This window comes from Cricetulus griseus, chromosome 2 (assembly GCF_003668045.3).
Source record: "Cricetulus griseus strain 17A/GY chromosome 2, alternate assembly CriGri-PICRH-1.0, whole genome shotgun sequence".
In the NCBI taxonomy this organism is placed as follows: domain Eukaryota; kingdom Metazoa; phylum Chordata; class Mammalia; order Rodentia; family Cricetidae; genus Cricetulus; species Cricetulus griseus.
Genome location: NC_048595.1, coordinates 191,334,706 through 191,353,087, shown reverse-complemented (window position 1 = coordinate 191,353,087; position 18,382 = coordinate 191,334,706). Strand labels below are relative to the sequence as shown.

Genomic DNA, 18,382 nt, shown 5'->3' with positions numbered 1-18,382 from the left:
ACTAAGTTTGTGGTATATTGCAGTCACAGCAGAAAAATTTAGCATCTAATTTATTAGGCTTGCTTTCCAGAATGAATTGTGTTACATCCAAGTAACTGAATAATCTTTACTATGGAGTAAGCGTTCAATAAATATTAGTATCCACCTCAAAGATGAGAAGCTTAGTGTAAGCATGTCTGAGGTGATAGGTCTAGAAACCATTTTCAGAAACGACTTCACTTCCCAACTGAGTCCCAAGATACCTACTCCAAGATGACAAGAGATATTTATAAGAGAATTGTCTAAACAGGTGAGTTGGGGCTGCAGCAGGCTGGAGTGATGATGGCCTCTTCAGAAGGAGACCCTAGCTGAAAATACAGCCTAGCCTAATGTTTCCAGGTAACTTCAAGGTTTAAGATGTTAGGAATCTATCTTCTTCTATAAGGCTTCACTGTTTAAATGTTGGATACAAAGCCACATTTGAACACATGTAAATAAGGACACATGTGCAAATTTCAGGCAAGACTGCCCCTGTGTTGGTATTTTTGTGAACTAGTGAAAATGAGACCCACAAGTCGCTGTTGAATGTAGCTACTTAGCCTTCACAATTCTATATCATAGAAACATCTTTGGGGATGGAGGTATACTTCAGTGGTGAAGTACATGTGTAATAAATATGTAAGAAGCATTGAGTTTGATTGCTAGCAAAACACACACACACACACACACACACACACACACACACACACACACCACTAACCCTCTCCCAAACCAAAGTATTTTTTCACATTGCTTTGGTAATTTATCTAAATCTAAGAAATTATCCCTTATATGATGATTTTTATTATATGCATCAAAAGGCAACATCTACTACTTCTCAAATCCAGTTTTATTAAAGTTGTTTGGCAATTTTGGTGGCAGTACAAAGGGGAACACATTAAACACAGTTTCAGTTTTTTGTTTGCAGGAGGTCTGGGTACAGGCACATTTCTAAACCCACTGCTGTTCACTGCCAAGTAACAAACTGCTACATGCTTCCCTACTCTCCACGGCATAGGAATTTGACAAATAGGCTTGAAAAAATAAAATCCAGATTTAAAAAATTCTCGTCAAATATTACGAACATATGAAGTATATTAAAGGTTTCTATATTTAGTCTCCCAGGTAGAGCAAAACGGACATTTGACAGTTTGTAGTTTCTGATTTTTACTTTTGATTACTACAGTTCAGAGACCAGAGAGTTACCAAAGGCTGAAATGCCCCCACTGAAACTCCCCAGTAGAATTTCCATGGATTAGCGGACAGAAGAACCCAGAGCAATGTGATTAGACCGTTAAAATTCACTAGACTTTTTCTTTAGTGGGATTTTCTCTTGCACATCTCAGGACACCGTTTGCTTCCTTAGCGCCTCTTGGCAGTAGAACCGAGCATGGGCTTTATTTATCTGGGTTACTGGACAGCAAATGGTGGGTGGCCTCTCTGCCCAAGGTAAACATTCAGAAAACCTGAAAGCAAAACTTCACAGGACTTGGTATGCCTTAGTTGTTCTCCAGCGATCCTGAAGTTGGCTGTAAGGAAGGAAAAGAGAAAGTAGTGGAAGAATTTTCGCACAAGGCATGAGGGCTTGTGCTATAGAAAGTGATTCTCAACATGTGGGTTGCGATCCCCCAAAGACCATCAGAAAACACAGATATTTACATTATGATTCATAACTAGCAAAGTTACAGTTATGAAGTAGCAATGAAAATAATTTTATGGTTGGAGGTCACTACCACATGAGGAACTGTATTAAAGAGTTGCAGCACTAGGAAGGTTGAGAACCACTTCTAAGTGGTCTTGTTTCTCAAGCAGAGTTTAAAAGCCTGGCCATGACAATGGAGCATTACAGCTTTCTTTTTGTGATAAGAATATCTTTTAGAGTGGAAGACAAAGGCAAAACAGGGTAGTAAGCGATTTAAGGATTGTGACAACCTGTTTCCATGCAATAGTTCTTGATGAGTTTCTATGTACTTCATTCATGACTAAATTAAGACCATCCCAATTAATTTCACTAATGGCAGAAAACTGTCCTACCATAGTAATATTGGTTGCATTTTGGGCAGGGGCATGCTTATCCTTCATGAAGGATATCTTAGCATATAGCATATCTCAATATATTTGTGGTCTAAAGAGAATTACATCTCAATGAACGAGCTAGCACACGTGATAGTCAAAACATAGCTTTAGAACAGTCTCTGCAAATGCAGTTTATTGATATCCCAGTAAAATAGACCTGTAAACACTAGGTCATATAGTGGGAAACAGGCCAAATAAAGACTTCAGTCTTATTTCCCAACGGGAGAAAACATTTCCTTTAGGAATGAATATACATATTGAAGCTCCCCAAGGAACACATCTTTACATTTTATTGAATTAAAAAATAAATTATCTCCAATGTTTAAGAAATAATAAGGAATGGGAGGATGGGAGGGAGAGGGAACTGGGATTGACATGTAAAATAAGATTGTTTCTAATTTAAATAAAAATTTATATAAAAATTAAAATTAAAAAACTAAAACTGAGCTGGGCATTGGTGGCTCATGCCTTTAATCCCAGCACTCGGGAGGCAGAGGCAGGTGGATCTCTGTGAGTTCGAGACCAGCCTGGTCTACAAAAACTAGTTCTAGGACAGCCTCCAAAGCCACAGAGAAACCAGGTCTCAAAAAACCAAAACCAAACCAAAACAAAACAAAACAAAAACCTAAAACTGAAAAAAAGAAATAATAAGGATAGATTGGACTTTTACCCTGAGATCTCATTCAAGAATATCTGGATTTGTGATGTTTAAATAATGCTTATTAATTTTAAAATAATGTGTATTTATGTGTAGATATATGCATGTGAGTCCAGGTGCCTAAGCTGGCCAGAGGCATTGGATCTCCCTGGAGCTGGAGTTAAAGGCAGTTGTTGTAAGCTGCTGGACATCTGTCCTGGGACCCAAATGCAAGTTGTCTGCAAGAACCATGAATTCTTGAGCCATCTTTCCAGCACACTGAATAAACTTAGAACAATAAAAGCCTACATGTAACACACTATTGCATCAGATCCCTTATAGCGATGAAGTTAAGAATGATGTGGAACCCATGTGTGACCTGGGAACTGAATCTGTCTGGGTCCTCTGCAAGAGCAACAAGTGCTCTTAACATCCGAACCACCTCTCCAGTCCCTTCTAAGTCATTTCAGCCCAGGAAACTGTACTTACAAATGGAGTCCTGATTCCAAATTTGCTGTGGAATGTCATGGTGACTTTGTTTTTGTGTCCCGTTCTTTGATCAAAGGCATGGCATGTATCGAAAGGTGGACTGTACAAGTGAAGGCTCACAGCAGGCTCCGTGTGGCTGACATTCTCTACTCGATGTAACCCAATGGAATCTGAACAGACAAAAGAAGACAGAAAACTACCAAGGAAGCAAGATGGCAGGTGAAGGCAAAAAGTTTCCTAATCACTCACAACCCTCCATTGATATTAATGAGTATGGGGTGAATATACATTTGAATTAATTTGCTTTCTATGGTTAGTAAGAGCCATGCAGGCATCCTTACTGCAAACTGCCTCACATTCCAGTGAAAGGCTAAAACTAGATACATATGCAAGAAAGAAAACATCCATAAGAATGCTTAGAAGGTAGCTTCATTAAAAAAAGAAAACAAAATCCTAAACTACTCAGGGGAAAAAAAACAAGAAAGAAACTGTATTTTGAAACCCTCAAATAGCCCAGGAATTGGCAGTACCAGGAACTTTCTGGAAACAAGTGAAGACTGGGCTAAACACACTGACTGCTTGAAAGGCTGTTTAGGAAGTAAGGTCTTAAATCTCTTCACCATTTCCTTCCCCTCCATGTTCTCAACCCCAGTAGAAGACAGAGATTTTCTGTCTAGACAGAGTACCATGGTTGAACTCAGGTTATAAGCAAGTGAATGAAGCAACAGGTCCTATATGAATGGCAAGAGTCTCTCTTTTCTCACCAATCAGCCATCACCTAGGACTTCTTTCTCTAGGCAGAGATGCAAGCGTCTGGGTGGAATTGGTAAGGAGTCTCACCAGCTCCACAGAAAAGCCCTTCTCATCCTGCCACAGGCACCTCTTCCACAAAAGGGCTCTGCCTGACTCTCAGAGAGAGATTCTGTCAACAAGCCCTGTCCTGTGTTCAGAGCCACCAGGGAACTTTTTTGTCCCTGGATTTTACACATGAGCACACACCTGAATTAACCTCTAGTGCAGAAGACAGAGGGTGGCCTGAGCAGCCTGGAAAAGCAAGTTGAAACCGGACACCGAGAAGACCTGGAAAAGTCTATTATTAGCATTCTCCCTGGGACAAAACACCCAAAGGGGAGCAGGAATCAAAAGACTTTTTGTTTTTATTTCTTTATTCTTTGAGAGATGCTCTCATGTAGCCCATGGTTACCTTGAACTTCTGATCCACCTTTCTCACCTCCCAAGTTCAGGGCTGCTTTATGTGGGACTAGGGATTGAACCTGGACTGTGCATGCATGCCGGGCAAACACTCTACCAGCTCAGCTACACCCCAAGCCTCAACAAGGCTTCTCAAAATAAAAAGACAGCTAGATGTGGTGGTACACGCCAGTAGGAAATGCTGAAGAGGCAGAGGCAGGAGGATCGCCAAATTAAACAAAACCTGACCAGAAGGGCTGGCAGAAAGAGTTGAGGAGGATTCAGAGACTCAAAGGACAAAGATTAAAATAATAGGAAAGAGAAAAAGATCAAAGGACAAGTTCAGGGAGCTTAATATCCAAACAAGAGGCCTTTAGAAACACAACTCACAGGAACAACGTGAGAAAATTTCTTGGATTGATGGACACAAGTGTTCAAACTGAAAGCAACTAAGCACCCAGCAGAATGATGAGTCCTTAGGTAACTTTATTACAGTGAAACAACATGGTGCTGAATGTAGGCACCACATGAGAAGATTCCAAACATTTCTGGAAGATCTTTCAGAGAAAGAGTTAAGCATGAGAATGACCATGGACTTTCAATAGGAACAGGAACAGGAACAGGAACAGGATATACTAAAAGACAAAGATATAGCTTTCTGAGGAACAATTCAAATCCAGATAATTCATCTATCAAGTTAGAAGATTTGAATACAGGGTTTTGATTTTAGATATTAGGAAGACTCAAAAATTGACTGTTCATGACTGCTCTCATAAAGAGACACGGGAAGGTATGCTTACACAAACAAGGATGTGAACCAAGAACCAACACAACATGAGCTCAGGAAATAAGCTCCAACGCAGGAAAAAGCAAGGGAAGGTTTGCATGACATCAAGGGGACATGTAGGTTGACAGTGAGCCCTGGCTTAGAGATAACCAATCTAGACAGGGACAACTATGTCCAGGAAGATTAAAAAACAAAACAAAACAAAACAAAAACCAATGTCTCTCTCTCTCTCTCTCTCTCTCTCTCTCTCTCTCTCTCTCTCTCTCTCTCCTTTCCCCTCTCTCCCTCTCATTGTTTTTTTTCAGGATAGGGTCTCACTATGTAACTCTGGATGTTTTGGAACTCACTATGTAGACCATTTTGGCCTCGAAGTAAGAGAGATCCACCTGCTTCTGCCTCCTTAGTGTTGGGATTAGAGGCGTGTGCCACTATTCCTGGCCCAATATTCTCTTTAGAATTTCTCTGTGTCTCCAAGGCTGACACTGAACTTACTACATAGCCCAGGTTTGCTTCAAACTTGCAAAACAAAATCCCCCTGCCTCAGACTCTTGAGTGTTGAAGCTACATGATACGCTAACACTATATTAATGAAACCAAAGCCACCTAGCACCTGCTTATGCACAATTTCTTTCTTTTTTGGTGGGGGGGGGGACAGGGTTTCTCTGTGTAGTTTTGGAGCCTATCCTGGCACTCACTCTGGAGACCAGGGCTGGCCTCAAACTCACAGAGATCCTCCGCTTATGCACAATTTCAAATGAGTGTTCAGTGTTAACTGAATGCTCTGTACACAAATAATGTTTTGCTTTTCTAATTGTGGATGCCCACACCAACAGGCTCACAGTGGACAATCCTGCAGTCAAAGGCCCTCAGATCAAGGTACCCATCCTTTAGAAGGGCCCAAGGTCCACTCATGAGCCTCACTGCTCATAGTCTCTGCATTTTAATCTTTGTCTCTTTCTCCCCTTTGTGTCTGGTATACCCTCTGTTACAGTCACACTGGAACTTTCTTGGTGGCAAGGTCCATTCATGAGCCTCACTGCTCATAGTCTCTGCATTTTAATCTTTGTCTCTTTCTCCCCTTTGTGTCTGGTATACCCTCTGTTACAGTCATACTGGAACTTTCTTGGTTGCTTCAATCAAGGTCCTGTTGACCTTTCCTCAGGTGAAAGAGGCTGCTGAGTCTCTGTTCCAGCTCCCCTCTTACTTCCACCCTATGCTGTATGTTGCTACCAAATGGGTAAAGACATTCCCAATTACAGCTCTGCTGATGGGTGAAAGCTCATCTTTCTACTGCTCCTGGAGGCTGGTGTCTTGATCTTCTTTATAGTATCCTAACACTTCCTTGTCCAACCCTTTCCTCCTTTCCATTTGCCCCCATTCCTCAAGTTTCCTTTCTGTGCAAGGACTGTACCCTTCCCTGGATTGGGAACTTTCCCCTGATCTTACCATGTCCACCCTGATCTGTAAAAATCAGGGGCTGGAAAGCTTTTAACATATTTCAGCAATTAGTATACAAAATTACTCAGTTTAGCTCACCCCATGTTTTACTAATTGGCAAAAATTAACATTAAAAGCTAGAATTTAACAATTCTGTGGAAAAAGAGTCAGGACTCCCTCACTGGGGTTGGTGACCACTGCTGTCCTGTTGGTGATCATCAAGTCCTTATCAAAACCATTTCTACCTAGTCTGCATCTCCCTCCTTCATCATCAGTTAGGCTGCTCCAAGCTTCTGCACTGGAGACCCCTGGCAAAGCTCTTTTCCAGATGCAATGGACATTCTCTGATTCCAGCTGAAAGTAATTACCCTAAGAGGCTTTTAGCTTTCCTGTGCTGTGGTATCAGTGACAAGTCTGTTCTTATAAAGCTGGTGTGCCTTCTATATAGCAACCCTCAAATGTTTGAGAAAACAAAGTAAAATGTCTGCAGAGGAAATTCAGACTGGTGGGATGGGAATACAAGAGAAAACATTTCCCATACAGTCTGACCTTTGTAAGTGATTTTCATTCCTAAACTAATAATCTAATAAATTTAAGCCAAGTAGCAAGGCCAATGCTAGACTCTAAGATATATGAAGGAAGTACTGCGTTTGCCAGGGAAAAATTGTAATGGTTTATTTTATATAAGCAGGACAGCATCCTGATTAAAAGCATATGTTTGGACTCAAACTACGTGGATTCAAATGCTAGCTAAATATTTACAACCTAAGTGACTCCAGACACATTATTTAATCTTCATATATACTGGCAATCTCATCTAAAAATGAGAATAAAAATTATTCTACATTATTACTGGCCATCTCATCTACAAGTGAGAATAAAATTATGACTCTCATATGTTTTAATGAACTTCTGGAATGTTATGATCCTTTTTAGAAATAGAAGTAAATTCACTGCCTCTCCTGGGGAGCATTTGGCTATTCCAGAAGACATCAGGGAAAGAACAAATTCTTGGTAAGATATCTGTAAGTCATTGCCCAACAATATACATTGCAAAATTTCTCCTGAGAAAAGTCTTTTAGATATGCTGTATGGAGTTTAGAGAAATAGGCACTAGCTAACGTTTTTAATCACTTCCAGAACATGTCCTTGCATTTTCTAATACAAACACACCATACATTTCCCAAGTAGACACAACTATTTTGTATAAATTCATATCCCATCTCTCTAAGTTTTAACAGTAAACGACTTTCCAATGAATGACAATCTTCATTCATATGTTTTGAATGAATGATTCCAATCTTGCTTTAAAGTTGTAGAAACCATTGTGTTTAGGCCATATTGCAACTATTTTCCATCAACATGCATAGATAAGAGTTCAGCTTTTCCTACGTGCTCATAAACAAAGAATAGGCTGTTACCATTAATGTAGGCACACTGGTTTTCCCTTAAGGTCCTTTCTGACTTCTTGATCATCTCATTTGATTTTTTGTCAGGCCAGGCAAACAATGTCTCCTTTAGGTTTCCTTGCAGCATCTTCAAAAAGCAGTGGGAGTCCGTGTGATCGTGAATACTGCTATATATGCACAAAATGACAAACAACTCAGTAGTTGGTCCAGGACCCCACTGATTGAGCTGAAACTGATACACTGTTAAGAAGCTCACAGGACCTAATTCATTCAGTTGATGTGTTTTACACTTATCAATTTACAACTCAGCATCATTGTTCTGGGCACAGTAACAACCCAACATCCACATCAAGGCTTGTAAATTCCCACTAAAGAGTGGTTTACTGTTTTTTTTTTTTTTTAATGTTATAACTATTACCTGGTTACAAAACACAAACCCAGAAACCTTTCCTTTTATTTTTCCCCCAATACGGTTTTTTGTTTGTTTGTTTTTGTCTTTTTGTTTTGCTTATGGTTGTCTTTGAGACAGGCCTCATTATGCAGTTAGGACTGGGCTAGAATTCATGATCTTCCTGCTTCAGAAAGGATTACAGGTTTGCTGGGATTACAGGTGTCACATAATGTCCGGAAAATGTAGTATTTAATAACTCTTTTAAACTGTGTTAGAATTGATAATGAAAGAATATTAGAAATGGAAGAGTGCTTGCATGATATGTGAGGTCTTGGATTTTATCTCTGGCATCACACACACACACACACACACACACACACACACACACATGCAAAGGAAAACAGGAGGAGGGGTTCATTAAAGAAAATTTAAAAGAACAAAGATACTCATTTATAATAATTGTACCACATTGGAATCAGTTAATAGAGATTGTAACAAAGCTGACAAATGTACAAACTAAAGAAAAGGAAGCAAATTTTAAAGTATTGGTGTTAGTTTAAATTACCTTCCTGGTAAAGAAGTTGAACAATTAACTAGAGGTAGGTAGAATTTTTCTGAATTTGTGACATGTTTTTCTAGCTCCAAATCTTACCAGTTTGGTCTTTGGTCCCACAGTTGTTGACACATCACACATACCACAAAGGTCAAAGGTCAGGGTTAAGCACAGTTCCAAAACTAGTTTAACTCCATAGGAGACAGAGACTTTGAATTAAGGTGATTATTTGCCTCCTCTAAATTACTACTCATTTGGGGTGGAGCCCTTGTTTTTAATTTCATTATTTTACATTTTCTTATGTGTGTGTGTGTGTGTCCGTCTGTCCACAACTTGTATGAGTTGGTTTTCTCTGTGGATTCCAGTAATTGGAGAGAATCATCTAGCTTGGTGGCAAGCACATTTACCCACTTAACCATCTTGCTGCCTGGGTCCGGGAGAGATTGGGGGTGATTGATCTTAATGTACATAGTGATTGTCTGAGACTCCTACCCCCTATGCTAACTCCATGTGGAGATTAGTGGGTAATGTAAATAAATAATTCTAAAATGTGAATTGCTAGTCTTTGTGAAGTTGGTGACTAGCCTGGCACTACTTACTGTTCACATGCTGGGCCAGACACTGCAAGACATATGTTGAATGGGGCTGGGATGTAGTTCATTGTTAGAGGGTAGAGTGCTTATAGTATACATGAGACTTGTATTTGATTTCTAGCATTGCAAAACAGAATATTTTTAAATATTTATTTTGAGACAGAGTCTCACTATGTAGCCGTGGCTGTCCTAAAACTCACTGTGTACACCATAGCTTAATACCAACTGAACCTTGACCTTGAAATTATTGAATGCCTCTTTAAAAACACATTATAAAAGCAGTTAACAACCCAAGAAGTTGACAAAATGTGCAAAATAGAAAACAATGTGCATCTAACCTCAACTTCATCAATGAAGTATTACAAACACATATTCACATTAGTGTAGAGCACACCCCAAAATGTTACTTCAGAGTACTGATATATGGCTTTTTGTAACTACCTGGAACTCACAGAGTTCCTGCCTCTGGCTCTTATGGTGAGATTAAAGGTGTGTGCCACCATGCCCAGGCAAACCACGGATTTATCAAAGGAAGGTAAGCAAGAACCACTGAGGGTGGGAGGAGGCCCAAGGCAGGAGTACCCAAAGGAGACATGTGCAGTGAGGGAGGTGCTGTATTACCTGCCATGTCCTTCACCCCAGCACAGAATCATCAGATTAAACTTCCCATTTCCTTGATCCACAAGATTTCGAGTATACCTAAAAAGACAGATAAATGCCAGTCTGAATCTGACTGCTCAGAGAGTACAAGAAAAAGGAAGTATAACGAAAGGCCGTTTACTTTTATTTGCTATTATTATCATTTTAAACAAGGGTCTCACTTAATCCAAGCTGTGAACTCCTGGTCCCCCATCTCTACCTTCCAAGTGCTGGGAATCCAAGCATCACTGATGCCCAGCCTTTTTTGTTGTTGTTGTCGTTTAATAATCTTTCATTCAAATGTAAAAGTTCAGTAGGAGCCATTTGTAGGGCTTGGGGTTTGTTCTTTTAAAAACAAAACAAGAATGAAGGAACTATAAAAACAAAAACAGCAGCAAGAAAACCCAAAACCAAACCAAACCAAATTTTCAGCTTTTCAAAAACTGTTAAGGAAAGGATAGAGCATGGAGCTATACAAGCTCATTTTAGGAAAGCCCCTCTCTCTCAGTACCAATTGTTCACACCCATTTAATGTAATTAAATCTATAGTTCAGTTTTGTTCATACAGCCATCTAAAAACAATGGGCACAGCTTCCTTTAGCCCAAACAAAGTGTAAGACACTTCAATGTGCATTTTTTGTTTTTGTTTCTTAAAACAAGGAAGGCATTATTTAAAGAAAGCAGTACTTAGCCTCCAGGCACATTTCTCAGAAATGGCAGGTGCCACTCAAAGGTATAGGTGGTCACAGGCTTTCAAAGTGGACCACTTAACCTACTGTGCATAGAAGCATGAATCCCAGCCCCCAAGTTCTACCTCAATAAAACAGAACCCAGAACAAATGAAAACTGTTTTTCACAGATGACCTTTGACTTTTCTGCATTGTGAACCTATATTTTTATTTTTTTGTCCAGGAAGAATGACAAGATCTTTCTGTATTTTGATTTGCCAACTTTCCTTCGGTAGTTGTTCAGTCTTGACTACCGGCATGAAAAGATAACAGGGGGAAAATGATCCAAATTTCATGTTTCTCCATGCTTATCAGTCTCAAACTAATAAAAAGTAGCATTCTCACGGAAGGTATTCAGAAAGTTCATTACTACTCCAGAAAAGAATGTTGCTATTGTTTTGGGCCTTTCCCCCTTCTAGTAGGCTTTGAGGACTGAAGTTTCATTAGAGGACTATTCTAGAATTCTGCCCAGTTTTACTACTAAAGTCCTGATACAAACACATTCAAAAGCACTCATAAGGAAAAGTTCTGCACAAAAAACCGAGGGTTGAAGTAAATACCAGAACAAAGGCTACATTAGGTCAGAATACTACTAAACCTTTTTACTATTATAATTGGCAAGAAAAAAAAATCCAAACCAAAACAACTCTCCTAAGGACACTTGAACTCCTAAGTTGTAATTTGGTCCAAACGGACCTGTTGCCAGCATCTAGCCAGCAATGGCTGAGGGTTGTGGCATTCATTTTTAGACGGCTGTCTCTACGGGTAAGGAAGACTTGTGTGCATTGGTTTTGGTACTGTTTGTCCACTCAGTCATCTGTCAACTCATGCTCTCCTTGCAGCTTTACTCTTGTCCTGTACTTCCTACCATGTTCCAGGCTCAGGGCCAGAACTTGCAGGACTTGGGTCTCTGGGGAGTTATCAAGTGCTATTATTTTCTTTTTAGCTGTTAGACTCCCTTATACTTGGGTTCCTTGTGACCTAGGAAGGGGTTGTACACACCGTCTTTGAATCACAGTAAACAGGGTTCCTGTACTAACACCACACTTCTTCAGAGAACTCACTGTCTGCATATACTGGAACACATAGCCTTGTTCCCAACCCCAGATCACAGATTGGAACCTTTCTGGGCACCAAGGACAATACTACAGAATTCATGTCTATCATCCTCTCTTCTTATTCTCCCTATAGACCACCCTTATCCCACCCAGGACTTTACCTTTATCTTAATTCGCTGTGCCTTGGATTGAGGGAGAAATCCCTGGCAATGCCATTGTCTAGAGAGCAGACCTGTTGCAATACACCTGGTTAATTTGACTTGGACATTGCTATATCTCCAGATATGCTACTGTAACAGAAGAATTTGTCACAAGTCTTTGAGAAAGTTGCATGGTGGTTTACAGCCCAGCTTTTTAAATTGTGCATTGCACAGTGGAACGTGGGGCCATAGAAAATTGGAACAGCACATGATTTCTGAATGTACAGCCAAAAATTAACTCCAAATAAATTGTAATGTGTAATAAACTGGTACCTAGCAGCATTTGCCTGAGTCATCACATGACTGTATAGCAATTAGCTTTTAAAAATTTATTATTATTGTATCATGTGTGTGTGTGGGCATGCGTGTGCCATGGTGCCAGTGTAAATGTGAGGAGGCATCTTTCTGGAGATTTCATGTATACTAGGCTGTGAACTCACAGTGCAGCTGAGGTTTGCTTACCTCCATCTCCCACAGGCAAGCATCATGTCCTACCTCAGTTGGTTTTCATGTTTAATAATCTTGCATTCAAATGTAAAATCAGAATAACAAATATTCAACCAAGATTTCTTGGTTGTAAAAATAAACAGGCAATCTACCCCATTAGTATGCATATTTGCTTTCATCTTTAATAAATGATAAAATTATATTATGCCAATTTAAAAAATATGGTTGATTTTCGGTAAATATTTGATTTTTATTTTATACACTTACATATATGGAGCTATGTAAAAGGTTTTCAGGCCAAAGGGGCTGCAGGTGGCCGGCCTTCTTCATTGTAGGCTCCTAAACAATATTGGGGAAACAGACCTTGTATAGGATATCCAACTCCTTTCCTGCTGGTCTTTGTTTGTCAAATTGAGATAAGAACAGCTTTGTCTCTCACTGTGTGAAGTGACTGGAGGTACACTTGGCCCACAAATTGGCAATTATCTGCTAACATTTAAGTAGACATATCAGGTGTTCCCGTGCAGGACCCAGTTCAGAACTGAGTGATCAGAGTCAAAGGAGACTGCTTAACACAAACACAAACAAACGCAAAATGCCACCCTACTTGTCCTTGCTTTTACTACTTTAAGTTCCAAAGTACAGTTGAAACGGTCCTTGCTGACAGAACTTTATTGTACATGTTACACTTTAAGGGGAGACGACTTCCGAGGAAAAGTCCCTTTCTCTGCCATCCTTTCCTCTCACTAGCCAGTCTATCAGGCACCGAAGAAGCTTGCTTTCTTCTGCACAGAAACCTCAAAGGTTTACTCTGGCCCCTGAGGGCCAACAATGATCGCTCAGACTTAATCCCTAAATCAAGGCTTCCAAAGGTCTCAGCCTACCAGACAACTCACTCAAGCAGGTCCCGAAAGTAGCGGTCTTTATTTAGTTTTCCTTTCCAGATTCTGGGAAACAAGGCCCAGAGAAGGCCAAGGACTTGGGGGCTGCAAAAGCCGCGGTGTACCCAATTTACAAAAGCTGTCAGTGGGTGATCCCACCCTCAGTTGGGGTGAGAGATTTGGAAGAACTGTATAGTAACAGTTCGAAAAAATCCGCGTGCTGTTTTACATGAAAGTGTTCCAGGGCTGGGGGCTGAGGGTTGAGGGCTGATTTGGGATTGTGTCTCCCACCACCACCCTTTTATTGATGGTTGGGAGGGTAAATCTGGAGCGCCCTCCGACCATCTGTGGTCAGTCCCAGGCAGCTGCCCGGCGGAAACTTGAGCGTGCCAGGTGGCGGAGGGGTCCCGAAGTGCTGTGCCAGAGACGGTTACGGAGGTGGGGTGTGGTGTCGCTGTGTTGGAGGCTAAGGGTGGGGGTGGCGGGGTTTTGCGGGAGATAGCAGAAAACGTGAGAGTAGTGCGGGCGGCCTCCCTTCTGACTGCAGGGACCTAGCTTTGCAGAAGCCCAGGCACGCTCACCTGTACTGGTCGAATTTGGCGTACAAAGCCCACTCGGCTGGATTGCTCTCGTAGGCTTCCAGTACAGCCTGCACCTCCTCTACGTTGACCTCGTCGCCCGCGAAGAGCTCATGCAAGATGCGGATGAGGTCGGCCAGGGTCCGCGGCTTCAGCAGTTCGGTCCGTTCCATCCCGGCAGGGCTGCGGTGCGCCCCTCCAGGCCGGCTGCAAGGACCCCGGCTGCAGGCTGGACACCCGACACACCCAGAGCCCGGGACGCCCGGACCCACAGCAGTAAAAACTTTCGCAAGGGTATCGAGTCTCAAGTCTGGAAGTCACCAGAGACCAGCCTAGTACACCGCACCGGTCAATACCAAAGCTGCGGAATCCGCCCTCCCGGGCCCTTTTTAAGCTCTTGGAGTCATTCAGAATGTACCAACCACAGTCAGGGGGTGGAGTGAGGCGGAGAGACCGAGAAAGGGGCCAGAGATGGAGAGCGCCAGAGGGAAGGCCCTGGCACAGGACTCCAGCCGCCTGTGTGCGCCAGTCATCTCAGAAATCCACTGTTGTCCTCGCTCTATAGTTGCAGGGAGCTTTGGGCAATTTCTCCCCGGGTTTTAGACACCCATCCCATCCCTTTTCCGACCCACCTCCCGGGCTTGGTTTACAATGCATGCTTGCTGGTGCGTTTTAGATTGGGGGTGGGGAGGGGCGGATACTAAGGAAAGGGAACCCATCTTCCAAATGCAGGTGCTTGAAAGATAAACGATGCGATCCATGCCCAGGCCAGAACGACTGTTCTGTGAATCTTAACGGTCCGCATACTTGTCCCTGGCTAGGTGATAATCCTTTCTTTAGAGTCACACCATAGCACAGGCTGATTGTAGACCAGGCTGGCCTTGAACTGCCTGCTTCTGCTTCCAGAGTGCTGGGATTTTTCTTCTTCTTTTAAAATCTAAATGCACAGTACTGTGGGTAAATCATGACAAAGAATTCTTGAGTCTTTATTAAGACCAGGTGCTTGGATCTTAAATATGGTCTGGTAAAAGATATCCAGTGCAAAGAGCCTAAAATGCTAAGAGATGGTGAGAACAATAAGTCTTTTGTTGGGGCTGGACTGTGTATGTGTGTCTATGTGTGTGTGTGTGTGTGTGTGTGTGTGTGTGTGTGTGTGGTGGTGTTTGTCACCGTGCAGTCATTTAAAAGATTGTAATGGGTTAACTAGAATCCTTCAATTCTAGGCACAAACACTGAAGAGTTCTACCTTCTGGCACCTAGCATGCTCTGGGAACAGCAGGGGTCACACACAGCAGGGGTTGAAAAAGGAACAGACACACCACAAAGTATACATTCCTTCTTTCCATTATGAATGATTTGAATTATTAAAGATATAGACTTCTGTATCCCCACCCCTACTACTGTACACACATTTACTTGGGCTGCATTGTTTTATTTTGGAACACCCCTGTTTAATGTTATCACACCACACATAGCCATTATGGAAAACCATGGCTTTGGGAGACAGACTAGATATTATGGCTCCCATCTGTAATCCTAGCACTTGGCTGGCTGAGGCCAGCTTCTATTTGTGGACATGTGTCCCACAGCCCAAACAATCAAACAAATAAGAAACAAAAAGCAGGAGAAAAAAAAAAAAAAGCAAACAAAACATACACCAAACAGCTTTGTGGGGTTTTCTGGAAGGTGGTTACTAAGGCATCTGGAATCAAGTTATAGCTCACCTCAAAACCTACTTATTCTTGCCAGTAGGTCTTTAGGCCTTCTGTTTTACTTAATATTTGGAATATAAGTCTAAATTGATCTCTGCATTTTATTCTCCATTTTCTTAGTTTCCTCTCATTTTCAAAGGTCTTTCCAAATGGTCACACATTCTCCTTTAAGTCCATTCATTATTTTATTGCATCTCCCTGATATATGACCAGCACACCCTCTTAAAACCCGCTGGCACCTCAAATGCAGTGTTTCTCAAGATCCTCTTGATCATCCGTTCAACGCCTAGAGGTTGTTTCTGCATGGAGACAGGTAGGCTCAAACACCCAACTCAGCAGTGCCTACTTCCTTGAGTCATTCTTCAGAACCCTTTCTTCTGAGAGTGGGTCTCACTATGTAGTGAAGTCCAGCCTTGAACTCCTAGAATCCATTTCCGCCTTCCAAGTGCTGGAATTAAAGGTGTGTGTCTCCACATCAGGATTCAGAGCCCCTTACAAACCAATCCCAGTAGGAATAAGGATTAGGGGGAAAATCTTTCACTTAATATTTTTTGTTACAAGTATCTTGCATGGCAGGTGAGATGCCTTAGCTAATACAGGTGCTTATCTGGCAAGCCTGGAGACCTGAGTTTGATCCTTGGAACCCAGAGAGATGGAATTAAGAGAATTGTCTCCTCAGTTTTCTGACTTTCACATATATGCTTTGGCAATCACATACTAAATAAAATTTTAGTCATTTTCTTATTCTTACCATGTCTCCATTAACTATTCCTTCTGTCTAAACTCTAGACCAGCAGTTCTCAACCTGTGGGTCATGACACATACCAGATATTTACATGACTCAAAACTAGCAAGATTTCAGTTATGAAGTAGCAACAAGATTATTTTATGGTTGGGGGCACCACAATATAAGCAACTGTATTAAGGGGCTGCAGCATTAGGAAGGTTGTAGACCATTTCAACACTTATCTTCCCTTTTGTTTTTCTCTAAGAGAACTCTCTTGACTCTGAACTGGAACAGTAAGTATCACCTTCCTCATAGATTTGGCACTTCTCAGCAACTACTTATGAGAATCAAACAGAGAGTAGGAACTAGGATATCACTTTTGAGATTAAGTCTACCCTGCCCAGGCTGGCTAGGACCTCAGTAGGTTTAAATCATCAGCTTCTCACTAGATGTGACTGGACAGACACTAGCCACCATGAAAGACAACATCCCCATCTTTGTCCATACCTAGCACCCTGTGCTTTGTGCATTTTCAGGAAGCCTACACAAAGGTGCTAAGAAACCTGGGTAAGTGGTTAGAACAATTCAATTATTGGTTTTTCTTTGGGAACCTGGACTTCCGAGCTCAAATTTAGTAAAGCTCAATATAATTCTTCCAAAGAGTTATATACACTATAACTCACCTTGTGATAGTTACTGGCATAATTTTTATTTACATAAGCAAAATGTCAAGATCCAGGTAGTTCTACTACACTGATTTGCTAAGGGCAATAATTGTAGCTTTGTAAGATACTGCCACTGGGACAGCACTTGAGAAAAAGGAACTAGAAGTATTAGAGTTCTGGAAATAATTTGTCTACCCATGAATGCCAAACATTTAAAAAAGCATGTAATCTGAGCCAAGCTTGTTCACACAGTCCAAATTCCCCATGTTTTAAGTCACTGTCCTCATATGGTTTACTCTAAGGGGAGGGTTGAGAAACAGCATGCACATGAAGAGATGGACAGAGACTGGCAGTATACTTACACAACAGAGAAATACAAAGCAGGGGAAGCTCATAGCGAGTTGTTGCCAGTTTAGAGGGTGTTCAGGGGTAGATGTCCTTAACAGTGATGTTTAAACAGGTCCAGAGAGGTCAAGTGCACTTGTCTTGGAGACACTTCCAAGTGGAGGAAACACTAAATGCAAAAATCCTTGGGATATTTACAATCTTAATGTCTGAATTTATAGCATAGACTGGATGTGATTGGCAGACTGCAGAGAGGGGAGGAGGGCTGCAGATCCAATGGGCTTGGCCGGGTAGAGGAGCTAGAAGAGGCAGTGGTTGGGCTCTAACTCGTTCTCAAGGGAAAGCAGTCAGGATCTGCATACAGATGATCTGGTTTAGAAGATTAGTAAGATGGGAAGAGACTAAAAGGCTGGTCTTGGAGAAAGGAGGGATGACATGCTCTGTGAATGTAGATGCAGCACCGGGAACTATGTGGGAAAGCCAGGAATGCAGACTGGCTTGTTACAGGATAGTTCTGTAAAAAGACCCATTTCAAACTGTCGGCTCCAAGTAACCAATATGAGGGTTCATACTCATTTCCTATGACGTAAGAGGAACTATGGGAGTTAAATTCTAAGATTCTTCTTAAGGCCTTTCATGTTTGATCTTCCATATTCTAAAGCTAAAAAACCCAAGTTAAAACCAGTGATACCCAATGTTTTTGTTTTCTTACTTTCCATCATTTCTTAAAAAACAAAACAAAACAAAAAACCCCAAAAACAAAAACAAAAAAACTCCAACACCCCTAAATCCTTAAGACTTAAAATAGGAAAACCTGTTTA

At 41.4% G+C, this 18,382-nt stretch overlaps 1 protein-coding gene across 1 annotated transcript; it reads right to left on the bottom strand.

Moving 5' to 3' along the window:
• Positions 1-850: 850 nt before the first annotated feature.
• Cdo1 (cysteine dioxygenase type 1) lies at positions 851-15,868 on the bottom strand. Its single transcript, XM_027400864.2, has 5 exons — positions 14,116-15,868; positions 10,203-10,280; positions 8,057-8,211; positions 3,221-3,390; positions 851-1,547 (listed from the first exon to the last, which is right to left on the bottom strand). The coding sequence occupies exons 1-5, from the start codon at positions 14,283-14,285 to the stop codon at positions 1,518-1,520; spliced, it is 603 nt and encodes a 200-aa protein (XP_027256665.1). The 5' UTR covers positions 14,286-15,868; the 3' UTR covers positions 851-1,517.
• Between the last annotated feature and the right edge of the window lie 2,514 nt (positions 15,869-18,382).